This window comes from Hippichthys cyanospilos, chromosome 8 (assembly GCF_059441005.1).
Source record: "Hippichthys cyanospilos isolate Australia breed blue-spotted pipefish chromosome 8, RoL_Hcya_1.0, whole genome shotgun sequence".
Lineage (NCBI taxonomy): Eukaryota > Metazoa > Chordata > Actinopteri > Syngnathiformes > Syngnathidae > Hippichthys > Hippichthys cyanospilos.
The window spans coordinates 11,586,201-11,604,484 of NC_142376.1; the positions used below are offsets into that span (position 1 = coordinate 11,586,201).

The following is an 18,284-nucleotide window of genomic DNA, read 5'->3' on the forward strand; positions in this document are numbered from 1 at the left end:
TCAAACTGTTCTTAAAACTATTTTCTTTTATATTTGCATCGTTTGATGCAAAAGTTGTAAATAACTTAGAATAAATATTTTTTATTAAAGTTTACATTTGTGATGCAGTTGGCTTTGTCTCATATTTCTGTGTAAAGTTGGTCAGTCTACGGGTGTGATTTTAACCATATTCCTTTATTACTTTTTCTTTTATTGATTTAAAGTTTTGTAAACGCTAATGAATGAGCAATTTTGCCATGTATTATACTCTTAAAAAATATGTATTCTGAAAGTCATCGATAGGTACCTTACTGGTTTTCATTAGTTATTTACAGTTAATCAAATAGTGTTCTTGAATCCATTTGAAACAGCAAGTTGCCTCATAAATATTGCATGCTACCATTTTGTTTTGAGCTGCACATGCAAAATTGATCTTCATAATTTGAAATCCTCTCAATTGTGGTAGATGGTGAAAGATATCCATCATGTCAGGGAAATTTTTGGCTGTTCTGTCTATTTAACTGCAAGTGCACTCCACAAGTTGTTTGCAAAGATAGTGGGTCATTTAACAGAAATTGGCAAACTTGCCCTCCACTCGGAATGGCCTTAATTCAATTAAAAAAAGAGGTTTATTGTTGCTCAGCCATTGAAAGATGTACTTCCAATTTTAATCGGACAAGTAGCTGTTATGAACTCACTTTACCAAGAGGATGCTCTATAACTCACATCATCCTTCTCACTATGTATGTAATATCAACAGCGGCCAGAAGCAGCGCCAAAAAACAAAGATCAAGCACAAACATGTGAACTGTTAAACTAAATCATTTCCAAAACATTTTGGGTGCGGCCCACGCGGCCGGGGGTTGGGCACTGCTGATGTAGAGGACCACTTTGTTTCCATACTCAGAGAGAGAAAGAGAGAGAGAAAATTTTGATTTACTAAAACCCGATAAAGGTTCATCTGCCAACACACATAAACACACGCGCACAAAACGGGTTCTTTCTATCGTAGTGGGGACATCCCATTGACCCAATTCATCTCCTGGGCGCCAGCCATCGCAACAGATTGCTTAATCCTTCCCCTGATCGTAACCTCAACCAAACTCAGTCCAAACGTAGATTCTAAAAGCAAGTCTTGACACTCATGAGGTCTGAACTTGTGGGCTCGGAATTTGGTCCCCATCATACAAAAAAAAACAAAAAAAACAAGGGTGGACACACTCACGCACACACACAAACACACGTACATCGAAACCAAATGCTTGGCTTGCGCATTTGCATTTCAAACGCCAGCTAACGGGGCAGATCATAGTCAACAATTAGTTGTAATTAAGGTGCGCATTGACGAGTTTACGCGTACCGCAGGGGCCCTCCGGCCTGGCTCCCGAGAGTCTGAGCTTTTGTATGTGAACGAATTTTAATCTCTGGTTTGAAGTCCTGAGGTCAACGCTTTGATTGCGTGATGTGATTTGAAGATTGCGAAAGTTGCCTATATACAGTAAAATTAAAGTTGTTTGAAGTCTCTCGGCAAGAAATGTAATTAAGATGGAGATTAAAAGTTAGATATAGAAAAACATTTAAGAGCTGCGGGAGGTTAAGGTGAGTGAAAGAAGACCTGCAGCAAATGCCTCATTCACATAAAGTCAACAAAGATCAAGCAGAACAAGTTCTCGCTTTCAACATGATCTCCACCCACTGACAAACAAAGGCTGTATTTATGCAGACAACACGGATTAATTACAAATATACCACTCAATAATACGCCTTTTGGATTCCAATAGCAGTGATTGTCAGAGTTCACTACAACTGACAACAGAAAATAATGTGTTCATTCTTGATATTAGTTCAGTGTCTGCATCCATTCAAACCCTATTCTGCCGATATGCTGCAGACAGCATGGCGCCAAGCATTAACGAACGTGTGAAAAGTCACAAGCTGGCCTCTATTAAGCTCAATTACGACCTCCATCAAGTTTCTATCATTCCGCTGAGAAGTTTGCATATGCAAGTAGAAAAGTGTGCCCCTCCCATATTGACCGGAGTCGCCATGAGAGGCAGACATCCTGGACACTTTTGCGTGGATGTTTGTCATGGCGAACTTCTCTGTAGAGTGGCTCTCTCAAAGTTTTTACTCAAAACAAACGGACGCTGGTGAGACGCCTCTGCAGAACGCGAATTTCAACCCAAAAAATTCTCCACCGTCACCAAACAGTAAGTAATCTTATGCATCGATTTTGACTGTTGCCTTTTGTCAATTTAACACGAACACAACCCTCCCAGATAGTTGCGGTTACAGCTCAGAAAGCGAAGTGGACAGTGAAGGAGAAGTTATCCAGCAACGGAGGATGAGGACGAAATTCACCTCCGTGCAAATCAGTAAGATGGAAAGCACTTTCAACAAGCACAAATATTTAGGAGCCTCCCAGAGGAGAAAAATCGCTGAGAAACTCAACCTCTCTGAAATTCAGGTACACTAAAATGTACTTTCTGGGCCTTATTTTTACTTTGAAACGAATAATACCGATGCACACTTTTTTGTAATTCTCCAACGCAGGTGAAGACGTGGTTCCAGAACAGGAGAATGAAGTTGAAGCGGGAGGCGCACGAAATGCGCCCTAACGTGCTTTCCGTGCTCACCTTTCTACTGCCGCATCTCCCGTTTCAGCACCAAGCCCTCGGAAGACAGTTCCATCACAGTAGCGCCTTCTATGGGCACCCTCACAGCGTCCAGCGGCCCGTTTACCCCCCCGCCCTCCACCGAATCATCATACCCCGGCCCTTCTAGTGACCTGGGCCCCAAATCTGTGTCGCTTTCAATCCCGTCTAGAATCTAGATTATAAAGCAGTGCTCTTTTTCTGAGCGGTGTAAAAGTTGTCAATACAAGTTATTTCCAGGACTATCCCATGTAATCTATGCAGGCATGCTTGAATAATTTCTTTGTGATTTTATTTCCCTCAAATGTTTATATTAAACTGTTTTTGAAAAGTCAGAAATGGTCTCTTCTAAAAATGTCAATATAAACTAATTATAAATTATTATTTAATTTATATGGCGTATTGGAAATTAGATTCTTTGTAGTGATTCATTCTAGCAGCTATTCTGGCATCGTTTTTAAAAGAATAGGTTTTATTTTATTTTATTTTTTTTCAAAATAAGCATGTTAATACTTTTATTGAAACTAATGCATACAGCAATTCAAAATTTGGCCCACCTACAAAATTTCCAAATTTCCCTTTTTGAGAAAAAAAAGAACGTCATCCTTAAATTACAATAACGAAAACATTTCGTTTTTCTCAAGCAAAGAGAATTAGTTGATCAAAAATATTCAAAAATATATATATTTTTAAGTTTGTGCTAAATTGTTGTGGCTGCTCCTTAGATATGTTTTTTTGTTGTGCTTTTCATTTGTTTCGTCAAAACAGCAACCACAATAATAAACATTGTTAGAGTAATAGCTCTCTGACAGTATTACAAAAAGACGCACCTTTTATGCGTAAGGCTCTTGTATTATTAATTTTATGCAAATATGACAGTGAGGCTAGTTTCTCTTGTGGGCACTTCATGTCTTTTTATTTTACTATTCTTAATACCCATAAAAACATGACATTTTTATTTTTTAATCACTAGGGCACCTCTAAAAAAGTAATAAAGAGTGTTTATTTTGTTGCACGTTTTTCCGTTAAATTGAGCAATGGGGGCGGGGGGGGTAATTACGCGAGTTTATTCATATTTGAGGATTTTTGCAGTATAAATGATTAAGTGATAGTGATTTGGTGTAGGGTAGGGTATTTTATTTTTAATCCAGTCCGAAGGTGTCTGTGCTGCGTGCAAATATTTTCATTTGGCGTCCGGTGGCATGACACAGCCTAGACAGCCCAGCCTTGCCCCTGCTCCTCACGAAGACATCAAAGCAGATGTAAGTGCCACATCATTGAGATCCATTGAGCTCTTTTGTTTTCCCCGTCGAACAGATCTCGCACGTACATGGAAGCTGCGCAGGGAAGGCGCCCTCAAGTCTGCCAAAGGTGTGTATTGTCTCACGTTTAAAGTCATTAGGTGGCACTAGCTAAATGGGTGACTGATTGAGTCACCCTGTCATAAAAGTCTCCCGTCTGGTAATCTTTTGAGTGCAGCCACTCAAGTTGCACGTTGGATCAAGAATGGGAAACTCCAGTTGCGTCGCTTATAAAAGTTGACCGGACGTTCGCATTTTAAGAGACCGTCAACGAATTACTCATTCCACGTTCACTAGAATGTACATCAACACTCAACGAAAGCATATCTCCTCAATCTGATTGCTGTTGTGGTGAGTCACTACCTACTAAACATTACCTACATTTGGGTATTAAATATATAGCAATACAAAATTACTCAATCGTAAATTTTGAGATAATATATACATGAATATAACATGTACAAAATTTTCCGAACCCTAATAATCACAACACTTTATCCTCTAACATGACGTCTGCTGGGTGATACACTCTCTCAACAGCTGGGTTAAAAATAACCCCATTATAGGTCAAAAAAGAAACAACCCGATATTTCCAGGATGTAGAAAAAAAAAAAAAAACTACACCCAAAATGTTTGAAACAAGAACGCAACAACTTCAAAAAATTGGGTTTGGTATAAAACAACCAAGAAAGTTGGGTCAAATTGACCCCAATATTGGGGTCAGTCTTTTTTTGACCAATAATTGAGTGATCTTAGAGCCAACTGTTTTTGGAACGTGTGTTCCAAACAAGCATGTTTGAGTTAGCAGTGATGCAATGATTGCCTCACACACTTACAGCCTGATGATTCTGATTCTGACTTACAGCAATGATTTCTATATGCAGCAAAACAAGTCTATGCGGACACGAATTATTTAATGAATACTGTTTTACACTATTGAAGGGGAAGTCAACCCAAACATGTTCATTTTCCAAAAATATATTTTATTCAACACCAGTAATCTGAATGTACTGTGATTAATAGTGTTTGTGAAATATGATAAAGCAGCAACATTCACCTGTTTTCCATCCCGGTGGCAGTCATTTTGCCACTTGCTGCCAACTGAAAATTACACCAAAGTTGATCAGAGCTTAGATTAACAACAAATCACAGTTCAGCATGCAGATTTCACTTGACCTAATGCAAAAAAACAGGTGATCCATGATTGCTTACCTAAGCCCTAAGCAACTACGATGTCATTTAAAATCAACAGGCGACAACAAAACGGCTGCCCAATGAAAAAAAACAAAACAATCATTGCTTAATCATATTCCACACACACAATATTCATCATAATGCCATGTTTACTGGTGTCAAATAGAACATGTTATTGTAAAATAAGCATGTTTGGATTGAGTTACCCTTTAACTCTTTCCATGCCAGCAACAAGAATTCTTGTAATGTAAAATACTTGTCTATTAAATCTAAGCTTATTGAGCACTTTAGTAATTAAGTGTGGCCATTTGGTCGGAGTGTTGTTCTAGATAGCTATGAAAAATGTTGCCCTTAATACTTGAAAGAGTTAATGATGTAAACCATCATTTATTAAAATGATTTGTGTTTAATAGACTCCTCTTGCTGTATGTGGAAATATTTCAAACTCACTTATCTTGCAAATTGCTAACAAAGAGACAGGCTTGTTGAAAAAGTGTCGATGTATTGGATAGGTGTCCTAACAGTGACAAAACTAGACATAACCGCTTTTCTTTTTGTTCTGTTTTTGTGCGACCTCAAATATGGCAACATTTCATTTATTCAACATAGTGACGTCAGCAAGAAAGTTCCATACAGCGCCATGTCTCAATTGTAGCTGGAGGCCTGTGCCCCAGTGTAGCTTTATGCCTAGAAATATCCCTGGGAGACACTGTAACCTACTGGTGGAGAGGAAGCCATTGCAGGTCATCGTCATACGATTTTGTGCACAAGGTTATCGCCACATAAAAATAATTTATTATGCTCAGAATATAGTTTTTTTTTTTTAAACAAAAAATAACATCCTAAAACATTATGTTCATGTGCAATTTTTGAACAGATATCAATGTCATTACTTCCTCCATTTTCAATTTAAGGCATTATTTTTTTTTAACATGGGCCGAGTCAGCGGCAGCAGTCACTGGAATAATGGCCACACCAGCTGACCAGCATCAATAAATTCTCTATTGTCAGAGAGAAAAGCCTTCCTAAGTGGAATGACAATGTGCTACTCACTGATCCCTTTCAATCAGGTGAGGTGTAGGTGAAGAGGTGCTAACTGTTGCAACTGTATGGCAGCAGACAGACTGGAGCCAAAGATGAGTGTCACATGCTTTGCAAGAGCAAAGTGTGTCTGCAAGTTCAGTAAGAAAAGTCACTAAATGCAGCACCATCGGATTTACGGATTCTTGCTGTGATGGAATTAAACTGCGATGAGCAGGAAGGGTTTCTGTCAGAGTAAAGCGCCTTCAGATTTGGGCAGGAATTTCTAATGAATGTGTTCAGATCTTGTTATATAATTTTAGTGAAATGTTTGCATTTACTGTAGCTCTTATTAATTTGAAGGGATATTTAGAACATTTTCATTAAGTAACAGTTTAGGAAAATTAGGATTTTATATCAGGCAGCACAGTATAGTCTTGTGGTCTAGTGAACATACTGCAACCTTGTTGTGCATGATATTTGTATTTCATGAATTTGATCCCATTTCATGGAACGGGCCTTTAATTTGGAAAAAAGCAACAACTCGGCGAACCTTTGTGTGTTGAAGTAACCTTTGGCACTACAAACATATTACAATCCTATTTGCCAATAGTGTCAAATGAGATCAGTGCTTGCAGCTTGAACACACTCTAAACAAATTTAGTCTTATTTTAATATCAACTGTATTTTGTAATTTTATACTGCTCTATTGCCATTTTCCCACATACTGTATTGTTTACTGTGCTCTTTTTCCATTAAAGTTACTAAAATAGCTTGATACATGAAGTATATAATGAATACCACAAAACCTCCACAATAAATAGCACATTTTATGATATTTTTTTTATAGTAATACGTTGTACTATTTTAATCGATCGAATATTTTAAAGGAATGTGTAAAGAGTTTAAAGCAGTACAGATGTAATATCTTGCGCATTTTTGTTTGTTAGAGTTACTAAAAATATTGCCTAATAAATCAAAAGCATACATATTTATATAATATTTCACTTGTAGCTAAACCTCCTGCAATAAAATACTACTGAGGCTGCATTTTTATGAACAAGTCAAATGTTTATTCATTCAAAACACGAAACAGACAAATTGTGTAGGTAACAATTGAGTGAACATGCAATATGACATCAGCAAAAAGGCAGACATGTTAAGATTTAAAAATAAAGGAATAATTCATAGCCATGACATGACAAAATGCATGCAAACTTAATGTGTGAGAAGTGCCTAGTGGGTGAAGAACGCAGACGTCAGCTGCCATGGCGAGAAGATTTGTGGAATACCTCGGCAGCCCCATTTTCCCATGCCCTATGCCTCTTTAATGTGATTTCTCAAAGAGGTATATGCATAGGAAAAAGGAACAGCGAGTGCAAAAATAATAACAAAAATGTCCCAGAGCTCCTTCACCATACTTGCACCCTGAAAGGTAGAAATAAAACGCAAGAGAAAGCCAACTTGAGTTTAACAGAAACAGAAAAAGCTCATTTAGGGAATTTTAGTCATCGTGTCCATGAAGAGGACTTACCTAGAGGAGCTCCAGCTGAGTCTTGTGTGGCATCACAGCCTGTTGGGCATTTATCCCTCCTCTGGGACCTTGAAGATGCTTCAGAGAGACAAAGTAGCAAATGCCTGTGCTTAGTCAGCGCTTACCCTCCCTTGGTTTCAAGCCACAGATGCCTCTGTTGAGAGAGGAAAAAAAAAAGATACAGCACACTTTGTCTATTGTCACAGTAACCACATCCTATCTTGCACATGGCGTGCACGTCAGAGGCAAATCAAGAAAGAAGAACGCCTTGTTCCTTCTAGTAGAACACTTTCTTATCTGTTCAGGGTTTTTAGTTCCCCTCGCTCCCAGAAGACAGGCCCTCCATGCTTTTTAGCGCTCAAGGTCTTGAGACAAGGACTCTCAGGATATGCTGGAATGGGACACAAACAAACACATTCACACACACAAAGTATACACTGCTATGGCATGTCAAGGCCAGAGCAAGCAGGCAAACGTTGCTCACTTCTCTGAACCTTCGAATTGAACTCATTAAAAAGCTTGACCCGTTTCTGAGGAAAAGTCAAACGTTGCATAATATATCATAAATATGCTTTGTTAAACATAGCGAGGATACCCACGAGAGAGAGAGAAAAAAAAAACGATGTAAGCTATGCACACAATATATTTTAAACTTTATTTTATGAGGCTGTTTAATGTGATCAGTTGATTCAGATTGTTAGGTATGGTGGACACCCTCCCACAAAACAAAACAAGAGTCATTCCCACAATGATTATTGGAAAGGCCCTTGTTTAAAAAAAATATAAATAAATAAATGTAATATAAAAAAAAATAAATATATAATAAAAAATAAATATATATATATATATATATATATATATATATATATATATATATATATATATATATATATATATATATATATATATATATATATATATATATATATCACAATTTGAATTATAATGCAGATGTTATGCATACTATTACAGACCAAGCCTTATTTCTTAAAGAGGAAGTCAACCCCAGATTTGACTTTCTAATAATATGTTCAATTCACCCCTATTTGTTGAATATGGTATTTTGACTAATATTATGTTCGAGGAATATGAACGAAGCAGCAAAAATAAACCCATTTCTAGCCACGGATTTTTCTTTCAGATATTATAAAACATACAATATAGCAACACCTTTATATTTAACAGGACCTGGTTATGTGATTTATAATATGCAACCCATAAAAAAATTGGTGTATTTTGCTGCATAATCCATATTCCACATTCCATGAACTCAATATTAAACTGAAAATCCTGTTAAGGCTCGTGTTCTTTTACTTTATTTATTTATATTTTTTGGTATATCCTAGTTTTTTGGTACATTGTTTTTGAAAGATATGAAATATGCAGCAAAATTCACCAAATTTTATTCATTTTGGTCCTAGATGTCAACTAAGACTCTTATCACTTAGTGCACAGGTAAAAACCAATCACTGCTCACCTGCTTAGCTGTGATTGGTCATTACTTGAGCCTTGAGCAAATGTGATGCCGAGGTGACAGCAAGTAACACAATGGCAGCCCCTTGGAATGGATAAAAATGGGTGGATTTTGCTGCCTAATCCCTATTCCAAATTCCACAAACACAATGTTAAACAGAATATTCGAGTTGCCTTCCCCATTATTGTTGTTTTTTTTTTTTTAAATATGTAACATATGTCACATATATGAAGGTCGTGTTGCAGTTTTTTTCCGATTTCTTAAGCACATTTAACATGTTGACTATGCCCCAAAAACTTTGGGGGGATGGGGAGCCATTTTGTTCACGCACCAAGGGTGAGGAGGTTTGACCAACCCAAAAATAGAAAAAATATGTTTTCCCGAAATTCATGATGGCCACTGCACCCCTGATCTGATGTCATCAGTAATTCTAATGCTTACTTTCATTCTTCCTTAACCTTATCCCCCTCTTCTTTCTCTTCTTTCTTCTTCGCCTTGAAGTGTTCTTCCTCAGCCTCCTTTTATTCCCATTGTGCCTACTCTTCCTGCTCTCTCCCTTTTTACTCGATACCGGCAATTTAACTGTGGCTTATATATTGTGCTCAGGCTGACTGCGAACTGAAGCAATTATGTATAGATTTCTTCTGTGTCAGTTTGCTCAGACATTGGCAGAACAGAATAAATAATAGCCATAAACCTAAAGGTTTGCCAGGAGTGTGTTGATTATTTAGAAATTATGTCTAAAGTTGGGTTCACACTTTGTGTGCTAAAAAATTACAAACTCAGCGCAAAGCAGAGTTTGAACTTTGAGGTTGGGAAACTACCATTGTTTTTGTGATAGTCGTTAATAGTTATAGAAAGAATTTACGCATTCAGACAACAACTGTAAAGGTAATATGGGTGATGCAGTACTGTACGCATTATTTCTGAAAGAAAAATCCGATACAAAGCACCACTTGGTGGCAGCAGTTTCAAATGTTGATTTATACCAAAAATAAACTTAAATCATACAGCACCTCATAACATAAATGCACGGTATTCATCTCTAAGCAGTTTTATAAAATGGATAAATGGATGTATTTTGCTCTCCTTATGATTAATATACAAGACGGTACTGAGGAGAGCAAACACATTCATGTGATATGAGATCAAATATTTACACTTGTGCACTGCTTACGAATTGTGCCCTTTGTGCTGTTCAAGGTCTGATGAGCAGGAATGTGTTTGGGTTATGTGGATGAGATATGTACCGATACTATCTGGTATCATATGCGCGTCGACTCTTCCACCGTCTCTTCAAAACATATCTTCCTTATGCATGCATTTCGTCAAACACAATCTGGGGATTATCTGGATGATTAAAACGGCCAAAGAGAAAATGTGTCACCACTGCAGGAGAGTAGCATGCATCACAATGTGGGACTCATTTCCACCCTGTCTCCCGGGGAGAAGTGTTTTTAATTGGGTACACTTACATGCATCTTTTTTTTCTCACAGTGTCTTGGGTGATTTTGCAGCTAAGCACAAAAAAAAAAAAAAAAAAAAACCTCCCTCAGTACAAAAGAGCCACAAGCTGATTTGTTCATCAGGCACAGAGCAAGTTTAGTCATCAAAGGTTTTTGCTGACGTAAAATGCAGTTAAAGAAGTTGATGGGATGGGAGTTTATCGTCTGAACCCCAGCAAAACAAACATGTGCAACACATTTTATTGCTTGCGTTATTGTCTGGCCATCGCCAATATATGCTTACTTACATATGCTTATAAGAGACTTTGTAGTGTTAAATATTTCCTGTAATTGGATGTCACACAATTTGAAACGTAACACGGAACATTTTCCTTTCATGACTGCTTAACTAGTGGAGAATATATATATATACACACTGTATAATTATTTAAACTTAGTCTAGTTTGTTAGTGTAGCTTAACTACCAGAAAAACACATTTTGAAACATACAGCGAATAACCCAGACACTCAAGGGTTGACTGTGCCTCAGCCAACACTTTTCCCTGGCACCAACATTGATTTTCAAATGAATTCACCTTGCTTCTCTTCACGTTTTATTCATCATTCTTTAATTTTTTATTGTTGGTAATAATTTACAATCTTTTACTCTTCTTTCCTTTTGGCTAAAAAGTTTGAGCTTAATGCTGTGGAAATAAGTCATTTGAATATAAGTATATTCTAAGAGAATATTTAACCTGTTTTAGCATTCCCTAGTGGCTGACGCCCTTGGCATTTGTGTCCTCTAATGGCTGAGCCACTGCTTAACTTAAAGGAGCCCTATAATGAAAGTCAACTTATTGAAGCTTTTAACCATGTTACAGTATTGATTTCTCACCCAAAATACACCCATAGTGTTATTTTCCTTAATTGGTGCACTTCCGAGCCTTCCTAGCTTATTCTGCACACTCAGCCCTGCCCGAGCAGATAAATATGACTTCATGAAAACTCATGATGACAGAAGCATCTTGTATCTCCACTACTACTACCCCGGACTGATTTGATAGGAGGAATGAGTGCTAGTGATATCTGTATTGAGGCTGTTTTGCATTTTAATGTCAGTGAAACACTTATTTCTGGCTCCGATATTCACTCTCTTGTGAATCTGTAAATCTGTGTGTCCATCCTCCACGAGCCTCGTGAGGATGATCGGCCACTGCAAGCAAGGCGTTTTACCTATTGGTTAGAAATTTCGGTACCCTAAAAGTCATTTTAATAAGAAATTAAATCACCAGCATGCCAAGTGTAATTTATATGCATATAAAGTATTATTATAAAATAACATGATCTAGTAGGCTCTTCAATGGTTTTATGCAGTGGCGATTACCAAAAGAATGATCAATGATTAAAACACCAATATATACACATTAAATTAACATAAATTCTATCATCATAATTTTCAATTCGTATTGTCCTCATAAGGTATTTGGTGACCTAGAGCCAGTTTGAGCTGACTTTTGCCCATAGGCAGGACATACCTAAGAGTATTCTCGAGCCAAATCACTTATGGGCAAATTAAAGTCCTCACTTATTTTAAGAAACAGGGTAATAGGGTGTGCCCACACAACCATTGAGAAAACATGCATGGTACATATAAGAAGATCGGAGCCGAGATTGTGGGCATTCCTTTCACAATTTTCATTGGATTGCAGAGTTATTGTGTCATATCTCAGCAGATGGTGAGTTGAGCTCTCCTGAGGCTCTGCATATGAGGCCCAATCTGCATGAGGAATGGCACCAATAATGCCAAACATGGGCTTTACCATCGCCTTTCAAAAGGAGGCTGTAAGTGTGTGAGGCTAAAAGCTTGCATTATTTGTGTTGCAAATGGTGCGTGTGTGTGTATTTTCAGTGGTGAGAGGACGAGAATAACCAAGCAGATGGTTAGTTGACCCCGACTTTGAGCTCTGCCTTTCAAACACAGAAAGAATCCAGGGAATCATACTGAGCGTGTGTTCTGAAAGCAAGAAGAATGTCAAAGTTACAGTAATATAACATATTATTTGTTGTTTAAAACCATGCTATATTTTTTTTTTTTTGGGGGGGGGTGGTATTTTCTGTATTAAAACTATTTAGAGCTTTGTAATGTAGGGGTCATTTATCTTATTTAGAACACTTGTGTCCATTTGGGAATGTTACGTTTTGCAGACTTGCATGATTAATTCATGAGGGATACCATTTTCAAGGTCCTTTTGTAAATTCCTTGATGACCATATCAAATTTACAAGAATAGTGCTCATTTTGCATTGGTGATGCAAAATAAAACGACACAAAATGTTCAATCTTGTCTCCGGTTTAAAGATAACCACCTGAAGCAATGTTTTTTTTTTTTTTTTCAAATCCCGGGCTCCCCAAACAATAACACATCTAATCAGCATTGCAAAGTGATGTCAGCAAAAACACATTGTCTGATTATTTTACTTTGCTGCAAAGTAGCATTTGACTGACATGGCTGACATGTCAAAACCCATGAGGGTGCTGAACTCAGTTTCAGCAAGCTTTTTTTTTTTTTTTGCTACAATAATATTTGCTGCTTCCATCTTTCAAATTTTGAACTGAAAATTCACGACGACTATTGTGACCTCAATGATGCTATTTCTATCGCCTGATGACTCTTTTTGTGTCTGTTTTGACATGTTTTTCCCTCTCCTTATATTCCTCGGGGTAACTACAATGACTGTCATTGTCAAAAGACATTTCAATTTAGCATTCGTTCTCTTGGTGCATGCGGATTACCACTTCAAAGGTTTGTGAGTCTCCAGGTGCCGCCCAAAAGGGTAGGCCTGAGATGTTGTCTGTATCCAGCTTTCCTGTACTGTGTCTTCTTGGCAATGCAGATGAGTGTTTAGGCTCCCCTGAGCACCCCTGTCCCCCATACTAAAAACAAAACTCTCTCCAGTAGAATAATCACAATGCATTTTTAATTTGCTGGTGCAGGGTAACAACATAATGGTGGTTCGATTAAAATATTCAACAAAGGAAATAGAGATGAAGAAACACTGCTCAATTGATGGCCCAAATTTGCATCTTAATTTCAAGACACAGAAAAGAAAAAAACGTTCAAATCAAACTGAACTTGCAACTGGATTCCAAAGAAAGTCAAATTAACTAATTCTAACCAAAACAGACATATTTTTCCTTTTTTTTTTCTTTCTTTTATTTTTTTAGCACTCCAAACATTCTATCCAGGGTTCTTATTCAGATGTTTTTAATTTTTTTCAAGTGTTTGGCTAAAGGAAAGTCTAAAATAGCTTGTTCAAAATAAATTAAATACTAAAGAAATGACATTGTTTAAGTAATTAAGAACTAAAATAATCAGTTACTTCATGACTATATATAGTTACTTCATGATAATATATATATATATATATATATATATATATATATATATATATATATAAATTATTTGAGTTTTTCAATTATTTAGTACCAGCTACTTTTAGACACTCCTTTAACCAAACACTTGAAAATAGAAAAAAAAAAATCTAAAATACCAGAATTTGAATTATCGGATTCCTTGGGATTGAATAAATCAATATGATATTAGATTAGTAAAAGTCTCAGAAAGGACAAACCTTTCTCGTAATAGTGCGCGCTTTCGAGAACATGACAGCATTTTTAATTTTAAAAACCAATTCTGCTCCATTGCAAGCAAGGTCATGCTTGAATGCTTTGGTTATGAAAGAATAAGATTGTTGACCTTAACACCACTTTTTGAATTTAATTCAGAATTGGGACTGTGAGCCAGAACTTCTCATAAGTGACCTCTGATCTCCCTGCTTAAAATGAATGGACAGAAATTCCAACCTGCATCAACTGAACATCTATTAGAACAGTGTTTCTCAAACTTACGTGCCCCTGAGAAATATTTTTGTTCAGTTGTTTCGATTAAAAATATTAAAAATAAAACAGTGCTTTCGTGTCTGATTTATTAAAATTTATAACTAAATTTGTAGTTGCATCTTTAGACATACTTTAGCAAAGCTGTTATAACTATTCCTGGCTCATCTGCTGGAAAATTGTGATAGTATTTAGAAAGGTCCATCTGTAAAAGACATACAGTAACCAAATAAAGGCATACAACATTTTGCAAAGGAATTACTATAACACAATTTAGTACAACACTTCTTCATGTTCCAATTAATTTGTTCTTAATGAATGGGAACTGTTCCTGTCATGGCATTAAAAATCATTCCGTTGGATTTGCTGACACCTGCAGAAACTCTTAAAATCTCATTGACCCCTGAAGTGCCTTCGTGTGTCCTCACAGGTACCTTTGCCCCATTTGAGAAGGGCTATTTTAGAAAACCTTTACGAATTTATCGATGTGTTACCTCTAAATATGCAATAACTCAAACCCTGCTTTAATTGCGTTAACTAATGAAAGTGCTGTTGACTAAACGTGCATGTGTGTGTACAAATAATCGAATGTAGGCATGGGAAAGTGGTGTTGTGGGCCTCTGTGGGATTGTGAGGTGGGGGCTCTGACCTCCTACAGGCTAACACACACATTGCCTTTATTTCATCTCTCTACCATGATAAGGGTCAAATTAAAAACCTCCCTTTTTGCCAGTGGTGGGAACTCAATGATAAGGTGAGTAGCAGGGTGGCTTCCGGGTGTCCTCCAGAGAACAGGGAGTACTCCAACCACTGATACGGTTGCAAGGAAGGGAATGAAGGTTGTAGATGTGTGAGTGGATGCCTGAGCTTGATTTGACAGATTAGCAAAGATTTTTTGTCATGCAACATTGTCACAGATTTTAGCAACCATTTCTTGACCAAATATACTTATCAGCATAAAAGTGGTAACCTTGAGGATGATATGGTAGCACAACATCTGTGTAACAACATGGTTAAACACAGTAACTGAGGTCATAATGACTGAATGAAGTTTCATCTTGCCTTGGCCTGGACCTTCTGCAGTGGCACAGGCTTTGCAAGATCATTAGAAATTGATCATTTTAAATACTGTACATTTCAATGGAGTGTGGACAATCAACACCCTTCATATAAGCTTCCCCATGACATTTGAAGAAGAATGTGAGAGCAGCATTCACCGGACACTTCATTGCGTACTAAACATAAATCATTCTCAGCCTGGAATATCGCTGACAATAGGTGGGAATGTTAAAAAAAAAACCCATCATTATCTTAACAGTGTGAGAAAAACTATCACTACAGTAAGTCATGTTTAATTCAATTTTTCTTACTATTCTGGACACCCATCTATCTATTTATCTTTGTGTCTGGTCTGTCCTATCTATCTATCTATCTATCTATCTATCTATCTATCTATCTATCTATCTATCTATCTATCTATCTATCTATCTATCTATCTATCTATCTATCTATCTATCTATCTATCTATCTATCTATCTATCTATCTATCTATCTATCTATCTATCTATCTATCTATCTATCTATCTATCCATCCATCCATCCATCCATCCATCCATCCATCCATCCATCCATCCATCCATCCATCCATCCATCCATCCATCCATCTATGCACCCATCCATCCAGGGGAAATGGATTGTCAGTGAAATGACCAGTATTTGATTTACGGGATGTTTCAAGGTACGACAGTTATTGCTTCATTGAAAGTTGACTTGCAACGAGTAAAAGTAGTAAGACAGGAATGCCTGTGGTGAGGAAGTTGTGCAAAGAGGGAGTCTGGATGCACCCTGTGTGTCCCTCATTATTTGATAAACCGAATTGCTGCTGAGGTCAGGTGTTGCTAGGCCTGACATACACATGCATGCAGACACACATACACATGAGCACCTACTTACAATGCATGCACACAAAACACTTTTCAGGTACCAATGATTTTTTAAAATATGTATTAAGGCTTCCTCCTATATTACCCAAAAAATGCAGGTTACATTCATGAATTACATTAAACTGCACTGAAGTAAAATAAGTGCCATTATGTGGCCTTACTAGGAACTTGTGCACGATTTAACTGTTCAAGCAAGCTGGCATAGATTTCAACTCACTTGTGACCCTATAGGATAACCAAGACTATGGTAAATAACAAAAAAATAATAATTAAAAAAACCATGGTAAATATGAGAATTTAAAATGGCACATTTAATGTAATGTTTAGTTGTATCAATATTTAAAAAAACATCTTAAATAGGAATGTAATGATTTGAACAAAAAAAGCAGACTAAATTGAAAAGAAAGTATTTCCTTTCAAGATTTCCTACCAATCACTGGATAGTGCTACATAATTTGCATGTCATCCCTCCAGAGAAAGACACGGGCAAAAGTGGTTGATCTTTGCATTTTAAAACAACAGCCCGAATAAAAACTTTCGTCTAGTTTTTTTATTACAAATTTTTCTCATGTTGAAAATGTTAGCATTGATGTTAGCATTATACAAAACCTCCACTAGAGGGGGACATGACTTTTTCCCTTTAATGGATCTCAAATTTCTATTCCATTATTAGTGTTTTAATAGAAACATCCATCCATCCACCACACCCCCGCACCACTTTTGGTCAAACATACTCCTTGAACTGGTTGTCAGACAAATCTAGCTGTACAAACAATCATTCCCACGCTACAGATTAATCTTCGATTAATGTGTCATGCATATTTTAGGACTATGGGAGGCAGGAGACAAAATCTACCCAGGCATAGTGAGAACATGCAAGCTCCATATAGAAATGCTGGAGTCTGGATTTGAACCTGCGACTGCTAACTGCAAGGTAGCTGTATAATGTGAAACAATAAATATTTCCTGCAACTATATCCCATTCTTTTCATGCATTGCACATCCAAGCAGTCAAACCTGTTCTATTCAGCGTATTAAAGATGAAGGCGCACAAATTTGAAATGTAACTGCAATAAATGAACAGCTTCTTATTCCAAAACGGATTAATCAGCGTAAGATTTAATGCCAAGGTGTCCTTGGATAGTTCTGACAGTGTTCATTATCTTTTTTAGCAAATACACTAAAGTGCTAATTAAATGCCTGAAATTGGAAATCTATTCATACTTAGACTGAAATCTACTGAAAGTAGATGAGAATTATATTTATGAAGATGAAGATCAGCCCCCCCCCCCCCCCCCCCCCCCCCCCGCCCCCATGACTAATAATAGAAAAAGGTTTCAAGATTCTTTTTTTTTCTTCCCAATCAGCTGAATTTGCTGGCCTTGCATGTGGAGGGTTAGGGGCTGTCATTTCCCATACACATGCAGATTCCTGCATATTCAGCGGATTTGTCATTATAGGTGTTTTTCTCTTAGCACATCAACTAGCCAGAGTCTCAAAGTCTGGGAGAACCAACGATCAAAGAACAGGCAAGTTGAATGTTGGCAGGAAGAAAGGACTGCACAGTACAAATTCAATTAATTCTTTTTTTTTTTCCAGATAAGGCTCACAGGGGACAGGGATTTTTTGAAAAGCTGACGCATTGATTTTGTTTGGTGAGAAAGTTTGTGTTGTTTTGAATAAGCCAAATACTTGGTTCTACATGGAGCTATAAGGTTTACTTTTGTCTTGCTGTCTTGCTTAAGTACCCATTTTGATTGGTTATGTTCATTATTGTGGATGCATTGCAATGGTGCAAAACTGTATTTAGCTGCAACAGTTTCTCCAGAGTCTACATACTGTA

The 18,284-nt window shown here is 37.1% G+C and overlaps 1 protein-coding gene and 1 long non-coding RNA gene across 2 annotated transcripts; one reads left to right on the forward strand and one right to left on the reverse strand.

Annotated features, from left to right (window-relative positions):
* Nucleotides 1–1,179: 1,179 nt before the first annotated feature.
* ventx (VENT homeobox) lies at nucleotides 1,180–2,763 on the forward strand (the record flags this gene model as incomplete). Its single annotated transcript, XM_088421992.1, has 4 exons — nucleotides 1,180–1,195; nucleotides 2,064–2,189; nucleotides 2,259–2,446; nucleotides 2,533–2,763. Coding segments are annotated over 4 exons (561 nt in total), but the record flags the coding sequence as incomplete, so codon positions are not given.
* A 4,431-nt stretch (nucleotides 2,764–7,194) lies between these two features.
* LOC148420150 (uncharacterized) lies at nucleotides 7,195–7,713 on the reverse strand. The gene is made up of 2 exons (XR_015866436.1): nucleotides 7,683–7,713; nucleotides 7,195–7,576 (listed from the first exon to the last, which is right to left on the reverse strand). It is a non-coding gene; the product is annotated as an uncharacterized LOC148420150 (long non-coding RNA).
* Nucleotides 7,714–18,284: the final 10,571 nt, after the last annotated feature.